Genomic DNA, 12,502 nt, shown 5'->3' on the forward strand with positions numbered 1-12,502 from the left:
AGCAGATCAATTGATTTTAATTCACTAGTCTATTAGAAAAATTGTTCCATACAGATATACACACGAGGTAAGAGTTCAGGAAATCTAATCTCGAAAGCGTGTAGCGAAATTGATGCTTCGTCTTGGAAAATGTGTAGTAGATTCGGTGTTAACTGATCATCACAGGACAGGACCGTGCCTTGGTTGGATACAGAAAAGATAAGTTGAAACGAAAATAACCACTTCATAGCCCCTAAATCGTATAGCATCATTACAATTATTTTTAAAAAGCTTAAATTCAATAAATTTAATTCAGCAAAATCAGAAGTTTCGACCACAAGCTGCTCCAATGACACTCATACGAACTAAAAACGAGGGAGAACCAAGTGAAAATTGTATTTAATTTTTCCCCATTATTATACTGGAGGGAGAATGTTTGCTGTACATTATATTACTACATAGTCCCCTCTCCGTTCAATGCACTTACGCCATCGGATAGAAAGTACTTCGATAATGCGCAGGAAACATTCTTTTGGCTGACTCTGTAACCACTTGTGCACCGCCGATTGCACGTCTTCGTCAGGCTTGAACTTCTGCCCTTCAAGGTGCTCCTTTAATAGACCAAAGATGTGGAAATCTGATTGTTCCGAATCTGGCGAGTATGGTAGATGTGGAAGGCATTTGAAGCGTAGGTCGTTGATGAATTTCATAGTTGCACAAGCGGAATGAGGACGAGCGTTATCATGTTGAAGCTAAACACCTGCACTTAGCAATCCCCTTCTCTTTGTGGGTATTGCTGGTTTTAAATGGCTCATAAGAAGGTCGATGTAGGTGGCACTAATCACTGTGGTACGTAAGAGCATCGTGTTCCAGAATAGGACCATTCTCATCCTAGAATAAAGTCAACGTTACTTCATTTGCAGAGGACTGGCAGCGAAACTTCTTTGGTTTCGGCGAAGAAGAACGTCGCCATTCTTTGCTTGCACGTTTCGTCTCCGTTTGAATATGGTGCACCCAAATTTCATCCCTGAGCTAAAAAATCTTCACCCTCCTCTTCATAACATTTCAGCAGCTCTTGATATGTCAACCTGACGACTTTTCAGTTCCTGCGTTAGCTGTCGAGGTGCCACTATGTGTTGTACTGAACTGAAACTCATATTCGGTAAGGAAGTCATTTAAGCTAGGATGACACGCATTTCAGCCGGTTTTCCTGAATAAGCCGATCTATTGCGGCTATGGACTCTTCTGAGCCTGACCCAGACGGGGAGCATCAGTCAATAAAATCGTACGATTCTGTGAATTTCTTGCATCACTTGTAGATTTGCCGCTATAGCAGACAGGCGCCCCCATATTTAGTCTTCATTATCCAATGAATATCAACTGGTTTCACACCTTGACTCCATAAAAATCGAGTAGGCCTAACTTCACATTGTTCCTAGTTGGTGCAACTGTGTAGTGGTGCTGCCATATTGAATCAGCCGTTACTCAGCTTCAACCCCATCTACCAACACTGCTTCGTAGTACCAGCTCGGAAAGACTTCAAAGACTGTGTTTGCAATTCCCAAACGCCCAGACAAAAATTAATGGCACTTTTGCTGTTTTCATTTGATTCTCCTCGTGCTATAGTGGAGCACCGAGAGCAGCTAATAACGAAAATGATTTATTTCGTGGAGGATAGGCGGTTAAACCGATGAACAGTTAAAGAGAGGTCAATTAAGAGGGGGTCCACTGTACCTGTTTCCATTAGAAGAGGTCTGTATCCTATCAAATTTCGCCCCGAAAATTCTGTCTTGTCACCTCACTTTCCTGAAAGGCGATATTACAAGGTAACCAAAAAAGTTCTTGCCGTTCCAGAGCAGTGACAAAGAGCGATGCAGTGGACAGTACGTACTTTTAGGGTTTGAAGTAATCACACATCCAAGACCTATGAACGTTATTGCAGCTGTAAAATACGAAGGTGACATAAACTTGCCGGTTGTGGATGCAAAAAAGTTCGTGAGTGCGTTCCGTAAGTGTCCTTCATTTGCGAAGGATCTCCCACGGACGTGGTTGTCAAGGGAATGAAACAGATGGTCACTGTTGGCGCAAGGTCCAATGAGTATAGTGTATACCACAGTGTCTCCCAGCCATTGCTGAAGAGTTTTCCGGGTCCTCTTTGCTACATGTAGCTTTGTATTGTCGTGCAGAAACAGAACACCCTTGCAATTTACCAATGGCGACACCTTCAACGGTGCACCCTTTTCAACTGTAGAAGTCAGCAATGATGATCTGACCAACGAAATGGAGTTCGTAATGCACCACCTGCCAACAATTCCACCATACAGAGATCATAACATATCTGGGACCAGAGGTGGTCTTGAGATGTGAGGAACAGGGTCACGTGGCGACAACTAATGTCTGGTACGCTTGTAAATGTCACTTTTCATCACCAGTGAGCAATTAGGGATGCGCACGAGTCGAGTCGAGACACAGCTCTTCCAATAGAAAAATATACGTTTTTCGAGTCGAGACATCACTTTTACAGCACATTTTCGAGACGAGACAACCTCAAATCTTGTCTCGTGCGCATCCCTATGAGTAATCGATCAAAGATAAATGTGTTCAGATTCTGAGTGAGCAAGGACAAAGAGGTAGTCACTCGTTATTCATTGTTGGCTGCTGACCATGTGTGGGGTACCCACTTGCTTAACTTCTATGCAGTCTGACTGTTTCAACGAAAACATGGAATCTTTCTGCAAGTTCATCACACGTTAGATCACTCTCCTTCTCGATAGCAGCTTTCAGGGCCTTGTCATCCAACACATGTGGTCATCTTCTCCGAGGTTCATCCGAAAGGTTCACATCTCCCGAACAAAATATTTGGAACCAATGCCTGGCGGTGCGTTCGTTTACGGCTTTCTTCCCAAATGCCTTCATATGCGGCGACTTAAAGCATATGAGGCGAAGTCGATGGTCAGGTTAACTCCCGATCACTTGACAAGCACGTGCGTAATTTCGTTTCCTCTATGTGTGCGTATGATTAGTAGGACGACAAAAACGGCAAGAACTTTTTGGTTACCTTGTACTTATATATATATATATATATATATATATATATATATATATATAAATATAAACAAGACATTCTCGACCTTGATGGACTTCTCTCTCCCTCTCGGAAACATTAACATGTCTCTGATAATACTGATAAACATTATATCCTTTCTACTAACTTGTTGCGTGGGTTATCCAATCCAGGTATTCGGTTACACGGGTATAAACTCCAGGAACGTTTTCCAGGGCGCATGACTTTCCGTAGCTTACGATACCAATCTGCTGAACTCTTTCTGAGCTTTCGTCCATCCATACCATTGGACCACCAGAATCAAACTATAATAATAATAATAATAATAATAATAATAATAATAATAATAATAATAATAATAATAATAATAATAATAATAATAATAATAATAATATTCAAAAATACATACTAACCTATGACATAAACATCATAATATTCGTCTTATATAGCCTCAGTGCTGAAAGGGTCGCTAAATTGCAATCCAACCAATTATCTAGTAACACTAATGATATACCACTGGCTAAGTGGTAGAGGGTTCACCTCTGGGGCATAGGGTCCTTGCTTCGATCCCTGCTTGCGCCAAGTGAATTTTGTGGTGGACAAACATCGTGTGTGTAGGTTTTCTCAGATTTCTCCTGTTTCCTCCCACTTTCTTTGTTCCACCATTTCATTCATTTCTCATTATCACCAGGGGTAAAAGTGCGGGAGAACGCCGTTTCACTACCTCCAAAAATATGTACGGCGTCTCCCCAGTTCCTAAGAAATTACAATGGGCAAAGATAGGCAGGGATCATACCGCTACCTACAAGGCCAACTAGGAAAAGCCTCGGTTATTTCTCGAAAGCCTCAGCTACCTACCGTCCCACTATCTTTTCAGATCCACTTTTACCCCTGATCATGACTGTCTCCTTTAGCCTAGCCGGCATAAATGTTGGATGTAAATCTCATTTTATTTCATTTTAATGTTGATATTCCACGAACTGGAAAGGAAAAGCGACTCTTGTGAGAATATATATCTCACACTCTATAACTAAATTAGTATTCCATAATTATGAAAACTTGCTTAAATATTTATGTTAATTAATTAATTTATTTATTATCAAAGTTCTGGGACATGAACTACCGAATACTGTGTTTTATTACAGAAAGGATTTTGCGTCGTTAATAAGGTAGGCTCAAAATCACTTCCAACAACACAAATATTTGGTCACATTTGAGGAAAGTGACTTTGTACCCATCCTGTATATCGAGCTTTGAGAGTAAATATAAAACATTATTCGATCTTATGCAAGATTTGTTTTTTTTTTCAACTTGATTTGATTGATTGATTGATTGATTTGATTGATTTGTCACATCATAAATTGTATTTAATTCTTCTTGTGTGAAAGTTTGAGGTGACTGTATGGTAAGAGTTGGATGAAAGTTCTATAGTTTTGTAAATGAATAAATACAAACAAAACATAAATGTTCCTACACATGCGTTAATACGAGGGCTGTTCCGAAACTTCGTGCACTGAGATCATTATTCGGATTCTGAGTTAGTAGAGGGTTGATGTAGGTTTCTTTCTCGAAACAACGTCCCTCACATTCAATGCACTCTTTCCAGTTATGCATAAGCTTCTCAAGTTCTCAAGTGACACATGTTGCAGACTATTTTCTGGTGGTTGCTGTGAAATAGTAGATGTGACAGCTTTAATTTCCTGGTCTGTGCTAAACTTTCTTCTGCGCTAAGTCTTCTTAACCCTTTCACTGTGGAAGGCGACGGAAAAAAAAATTCCCTAACCTGCGAATGTCGATTATAGTCGACGTGTTAAAATTTGTCTGTATCTTGGTTTTGTTTTAGTTAACTATAGTCGCCAAAGGTTTTCTGTGTGATTTCTATTGTTTATCGAAAACAATAGAACACAAACAAAAATGAACGGTACAACTTTGGCGACTACTCTCGACAAAGCCAAGATACGGACAAACAAAGTTTAACCCGTCGACTATCGTCGACATTCGCATGTTAAGGAAATTTGGTTCTGTCGACAAAAGTCGACTTCCTCTGTGAAAGGGTTAAATTTTGGAAAAGCCCAGAAATTGTTGCGTGCGAGGTCTGGATTATATAGAGAGTGGTCTAGAGACTGTCATCCAATTTCTGCAAAACTTCCATAGCCTGCCGTACCACACGTGGCCTAGCATTATCCTGTAGAAAAACATTTTTATGAAGCAATACAGTTTCTTTTTCTCCCTTCAAATGCACGTGAAGAACATTACCAAAATAATCATTTACAGTTTGATTGCGTGGAAAGATGGTGCAGTGCTATTGTGCGAATATCAAAAGACAAAATCATTAACTTCTTTGATGAACCAGAAACCCAAACTTTTTGGGGAGACGATGAGTTGTTAGACTGGTGCTTTGATTCGAGAGAATACGTGTAATCCAGTACTCGCAGTGATGATTATTCTGTTCAAGAATCGAGGATATTGTTCCACTCGTTGAAGAAATGCCTCGCACCATTGAACGCGACGGAGCTTCTGTTCTTTACTCAGTAAACGTGGCATTCATCTTGCACAAATAGGAGACATTTTCAGGTGTTCTTTAACATTTTCGAGACATCTTGCTACACAGGCACGTAGCCAAGGGGGGGGAAGGGGGGCCGGACCCCCCTTCGAGACCAGAAATGAAAAATTCAAGGAAGGATAAAACCAAATGAAATGACAAAAAGAAGGATCAGCGTTAAAAATTAAAACGAAAACTACAGGAAGCTTTTGCTTACTCTTTCTTATGAGGAGATTTGTTTGTATTACTTGCAATATGGTGTCGAGGTAAGAGTCAGATATTCTGGAAGAGTCAGGGAATTTTAAATTTCAAGAAAAGTTATGGAATTCTCAGAATTTCTGCTACTAGTCAGGGAGATTTCAAGCTTTCGAAAGCATAGTGCCGTTGTGTGACAGCGTGGACATTTTAAATCATAATTTTTCGTCATCGCATCCTTGCAGTATCAACATGTTATTTCAAGGACAATTTTCTATTGCTCCTTTAACCTGTCATTTGGAACCGACAATAGTTGACGGAATAATAAAAACAAAAATTTATTTTGAAAGAAAGTTCTGTTAGCATTTCAACAGAGGAAGGAATGCATATATTGTAAAACTTAGTTGAACATACACATGCTTCGCACACGAACTGTATTTGGAAGTCAACGCCTGTGAGAGTATAACCATGGATCTCAGCGACGGCGAAAACTATGGATTTGATACTAATATCGGCCATTTTGGGCTATTTTTTTTTTTTTTTTACATGTCTCGGTATCCACCCCCCGCTGAGTCCCGGCCCGCATCCAACTGTAACTAAATTTGCAAGTTATCGCTAATGGAAGTGTCACTATTGACTTCAGCGACTGCGAAAACTATGGATTTGATACTAATATCGGTCAGTTTGGATTACTTTTATATGTCTTGGTATCTCACCCTTCTCCGGTGACACCCGGCCCGGATCCGAATATCTAGCATGAATTTGGAAGTTAATGCGATCCGAGTTTCACCATTGATTTCAGCGACCGCAAAAATATGAATTCGACACTAATAGCTCAAGTGGTAGAGCGTTGGCTTCGCATTCGGGAGGTCGTGGCTTCGAATCCCGCTGCCGACCATCCTGACTGACGTTTTCCAGGGTTTCCCTCAGTCCTACCAGGCAAATACCGGGATGGCACCTACAAAACAGGCCCTGGCCGATACCTTCCCAAATCCTTTCCATTGTTAATGTTGTTGGGTATCCAGTGTAAAATTACCTCTGAGCTGTATCTGGTGATTGTTAAATAAATAAATAAATATCGGTCATATTCTACTACTTTTACATGTCCCGGTAAACGACCCCTGAGACCCCCTGGTTCGAATTTCGACAAAAACGTTTAACTCTGGTCTGGGGCCTGGGCCAATGCACCCCTGACCAAAATTTGGTAACTGGGTCCACTCGTCTGGTCCCCAGGCCGCACACAGACAAACACACAAACAAACTCTTTATTTTATATATATATATATTAGAAGATAGTTTACAAGACAGTATTGAGTATGTACTTTTTATAATAACTGAGGTCATAACGAAAGGAAAATTGTTATATTTGAATAAACTGAAGGTCATAAATATTGTAAAATCTTTTTCAATACTTTTTTTTTTATTATTTTGCTCGAAATTTCTTCATAGTTTCTTATTAAAATACTTGCCAACATATCCTCATTTTATTGTCCTAACAAACCAACACATGTTGATAGTAAAGTAGTTTAGATTGATCGAGCTTCTGGGCCTTCAGACTTTCATGTCACTCCTCCCCCCTCCCCCCGTTACGAAATCCTGGCTAAACGAACCAATATATGTTCCAGTAAAATAGTTTAGAATGATCGAGCCCCTTTTGTCATGACCACAGTATTTCATGTTACGGACCCCCCCCCCCTCACGAAATCCTGGCTACGTGCCTGTGCTACACCAACATTCAGTTTAGCTACCAATTCACGAATCGATAAACGTTTATCTTCTTTCAACAATTTTTTCTGCTTTCACAATGTACTCATTGTTCAGTGTTGATGAATGACCACTTTTCACCTTATGCTGCACTGAGTTTGTTTTCCTTAAAATGCTTCCATTACTTGAATACATCCGATTTGCTTCTTGCTTCTTCACCGTACGCTCGTTTAATCATCTCAAACGTTTCCTGGCCACTTTTGTGTAACTTCACACAATTTTCAATAGTGATCCTTTGGTGATTACTGGTGTACCATTTTCATATGCCATTCTAATCCACACTGCAGATCGACTTTTATAGCTAGCAAACATACTACAAATGCACGTTGGTTTTACTTATATTAACAAAGAATATCACATGGTATTTTCGCGTGCTACAAACACAAACTAGCTCATACCTATGAAATTTTGGAACACTTCTCGTATATTCTATTTTCAATTGTGTATTCAGACTAATAATTCCATAGAATTTATGTATAAATAGACCCTTTCTTAATCCTGCAACGTTACAAAAGGAAGCAATAACATTTGATGTGTAGAGATTTCATACTCTAGGTTTCATTTTTCAATTTTAGTCTCTTGAAACGTTTTTCAATCTGTATTAAAACATTGAGAAAGTTTACCATGCACTAGGCTTTTCGTGACCTTCGATTACGTGACGTGATGTGACAGGTATCAATTGCATAATAATATTTCACCAGAATTTCCAAAGAGGATCAGGGTTACCAGAATTTCCAAAGAGAAAAAAGGGAGATTTTACTAATTTTAGTGAAAAAAGGGAAGACATGTAATATTGAGGATTTACGTATTAGAAACATATGATCTTATATAGAAAAGCACAATAATTTTGAATGGAAACTGGGGTAGTTTCATTAAAATTAATTGTAACATATGAAACATATGCTTTTTTTTTATATACATTTAAAAATACTTACAGAACATCGATATTCACAACCACATTGAGTTCTGCTTTTATTAGTTCACAGTAGGTTCTGTTCCTGACATCAGAATATACTGTTTTTATTAATTCACACTAGTTTCTGTTCCTGACACCAGAATAATGATTCTATTAGTTCACAGTAATTTCTGTTCCTGACATCAGAATATACTGTTTTTATTAGTTCACAGTAGTTTCTGTTCTTGACATCAGTATATTCCGCTTTTATTAGTTCTCAGTAGGTACTGTTCCTAACATCAGTATATTCTGCTTTTATTAATTCACACTAGTTTCTGTTCCTGACATCAGAATATTGATTCTATTAGTTCACAGTAATTTCTGTTCCTGACATCAGAATATACTGTTTTTATTAGTTCACAGTAGTTTCTGTTCTTGACATCAGTATATTCTGCTTTTATTAGTTCACAGTAGTTTCTGTTCCTAGCATCAGTATAGTCTGCTTTTATTCACAGTAGTTTTTGTTCCTGGCATCAGAATATACTGGTTTTATTGGTTCATAGTAGTTCCTGTTCTTGACATCAGTGTATTCTGCTTTCGTTAGTTCACAGTAGCCTCTGTTCCTGACATCACTGTACTCTACTTTTATTAGTTCACAGTAGTTTCTGTTCCTGACATCAGAATATACTGTTTTTATTAGTTCACAGTAGTTTCTGTTCTTGACATCAGTATATTCCGCTTTTATTAGTTCTCAGTAGGTACTGTTCCTAACATCAGTATATTCTGCTTTTATTAATTCACACTAGTTTCTGTTCCTGACATCAGAATATTGATTCTATTAGTTCACAGTAATTTCTGTTCCTGACATCAGAATATACTGTTTTTATTAGTTCACAGTAGTTTCTGTTCTTGACATCAGTATATTCTGCTTTTATTAGTTCACAGTAGTTTCTGTTCCTAACATCAGTATAGTCTGCTTTTATTCACAGTAGTTTTTGTTCCTGGCATCAGAATATACTGGTTTTATTGGTTCATAGTACTTCCTGTTCTTGACATCAGTGTATTCTGCTTTTGTTAGTTCACAGTAGCCTCTGTTCCTGACATCACTGTACTCTACTTTTATTAGTTCACAGTAGTTTCTGTTCCTGACATCAGAATATACTGTTTTTATTAGTTCACAGTAGTTTCTGTTCTTGACATCAGTATATTCTGCTTTTATTAGTTCACAGTAGACTCTGTTCCTAACATCAGTATAGTCTGCTTTTATTAATTCACAGTAGTTTCTGTTTGTGACATCAGAATATAACGATCGATCGAAACTGCAATATGATCGAAACGATATTGACGGATGAAGACTAAGATGCTAAAGCCAAATTATTCTTAGATATAAAATTGGTGTGCAGGCTAGATAGGAAGTTAAGACGCAAAAAACTATTTTATTTTCTGTATGAACGCTAGGTTACATCGTTTGCCTGCACTGTTAACAGTGTGTGAGAAATCAGTTTCTCTAATTTTTTCTTTAAATCGTACAAACAGAATCGTATTAAACATTTTCAAAATATCAAGAACTATGACTTATTGTAGTTATTAAAGAAATGGAAAGAATTATTTTACAGTGAAAATAGAAACGTATGATGTAAGACGTGCTAGAATCACGTTAAAATTACAGAAAAAAGCTTAACATCTGGCAAATCTGATGAGGATTAATGTGATTGAGTGAAAATGAACCGATGTTTTCATTCGAGAGTGATACTGAGATACTAGTACTATCGCACAGTCCTTTTCACTTGTCTTCTTGCAAAGAATGTTGGATGGAAATAGAACATTCCATCAAACGTTATATGGAACACCAAAATACACTCAACTAGCATTGTACCTGTTCAAACTCTAGTTTGATAGTATTTTAATACAATTTATGATGGAAAATATGATCTCCCATGTACAATGGGCTTTTTAAAGCTTTTTTCATCCAAGTTTTCAAACGTTTATATGAAGTTATCTAGGCATCTTTCCGAAATGAATACATTCAATTTTCAAATAATACAAACAGATATAAACAATCAATCGTTTGATCCTGCTGCACCAATGTGCATAAATTGATTTATCGGAAAGAAAATTGGATTGTCTGAAATAATGTAGTGGAGAAGAATGCTGAGTGAAGTAAACACAAACTGATCTATTTTAGCCATGATAAAAATATTTTAAAAAATAAATAAAAAGAATTAGCAGGGAATTGGCTATTTTATTGGGATTCTGTGTTTATCAACACATTGGTGGTGGAAGGAAAAGTTCAAGGAAAAATTAAATATAGAAGAAAAAGAATTGGAAAAATGAAATGAAATTTTTGAGTTTTACGTCCCACGATTATGCCGGCTAGGCTAAAGGAGACGGTGAAGATAAGAAATGAATGAAATGGTGGAATGAAGAAAATTGGAGGAAACGGGAGAACCCCGAGGAAACCCACGCACACGGTGTTTGTACACCACAAAGTTCACTTGGCGCTAGCTGGGATCGAATCAGGGACCCCATGCACCAGAGGTGAACGCTCTAGCACTGAGCCCAGAACAAAAATTGAATATCTGAACGATATCAGGAATGGACTACGTCATAAGGTAATCACTACGAGGGTAGTCCAAAAATAAGTTTCTTTTAAGAAATACAAAGAAATGTTTATTTTCAGTAATGTTTCCAGCATTTGAAAGTTTTTATATTTACCAAATTTTCTACACAATTGCCAATTCGGTCGATGCATTTTTTGTAGGAGCTGTGGTAATTTTTGTTTGTCCATGTCATACGTTCATGTTCATGTATTTGAGGAAACTTTGAATCCTATTTTTTTTATCTCGTCATCGTTGCTGAAGCGCGTTCCGGCCAAATGTCCTTTCAACTTAGGAAGCAGGTGTTATTGATTCTCAAACTTTGTGACTGTCTCGGCGCAAATTGACGGTCTCCCGCTCCTTTCCTTCCTTTCTTTGTCGTGAATTTCAGTACGATCCGCTACAAACTCCTTAAATCACTTGCGGACATTTCTGACATTCACGCTCCGACTCACCATACATTTCCGTCAATTAGCAATGAATCTCACTTGGTTTAACGTCTTTTGCGTTCAAAAACTAAACAAGTGCGCGAACTTAGTGACAAGCGGGAGCTGCATTATAAACGTCTGCCATGCAAAGACTGAGTGTCCCAGCAAGGTGCACACAGGCTTGTTTGGGAGTTAGGGAAAATAACAAATACAACAGTGTTGTTAACAGCCGCACGAACAGATTTCCTTGTGTCCCCAGTGTTTTGGAGGAATTGCTTCTGGAATTACCCTTGTAAATAAATAGAAAAGTAAACCTTTTCGTGTTAAAGCTTAAAATAGGTTGCCACGATAGAAGAACTTGTAGCTGTCATAAAAATAATAATAATAATAATAATAATAATAATAATAATAATAATAATAATAATAATAATAATAATAATAATAATAATAATAATAATAATAATAATAAAACTTGAAACCCTACCATATTTCACCGTGTACATATAGTCTTGAAAGCGTCATAAAACATTTTTTCCATCTTGCAAGGAGTCGAACAGTGTCCAACTTTCTGGGACGTCTTGCTTGCTACCTGCTGTCGCCCTCCCGCTGACATAAAGGAAAAACCAGTTTCGCCGCTTTCGAAACAACGGATTCTTTTGGACAGGGAGGGAAAGTGTGCCAAAATACACGTTTTTAATGAGGAGGTTAATTATTTGTCCACTAGACTGCAGTGCTGCATGAGTGGTGATACCTTTCTTGCTTACAAGAAGTTGTAAAATCTAAACAGTAGATAGAAAGATCGGGTAGCAAGGTCTTTTTTATGACAGCTACAAGATTAATGTAAAGTGGAAACGTGGTCTTAGGGTATGAGAGTAGTTAACCCTTAAAATAACCGAAGTTAGGCTATGGAAGTAATTTACCCTTAAAATAACCAAAGTTAGGCTATGAAAGTAATTTACGATTAAAATAAAAATGTTAGGCTCTGAAAGTAATTTACTCTTAAAACAATCAAAGGCTATGAAAGTAATTTACCCTTTA

The 12,502-nt window shown here is 37.8% G+C and overlaps 1 protein-coding gene across 1 annotated transcript in view; it reads right to left on the reverse strand.

The window, feature by feature from the left end:
* LOC145678956 (ovochymase-1-like) overlaps nt 1–12,502 on the reverse strand; it is a 115,021-nt gene that overhangs the window by 14,061 nt on the left and 88,458 nt on the right. The window contains exon 9 of the mRNA XM_081749561.1: nt 3,192–3,348. Coding sequence (XP_081605687.1) covers nt 3,192–3,348 — 157 coding nt within the window. The remainder of the gene's footprint in view (nt 1–3,191; nt 3,349–12,502) is intronic.

The sequence above is a fragment of the Thermobia domestica genome, chromosome 2 (assembly GCF_964235325.1).
Source record: "Thermobia domestica chromosome 2, izTheDome1.hap1.1, whole genome shotgun sequence".
NCBI lineage: Eukaryota > Metazoa > Arthropoda > Insecta > Zygentoma > Lepismatidae > Thermobia > Thermobia domestica.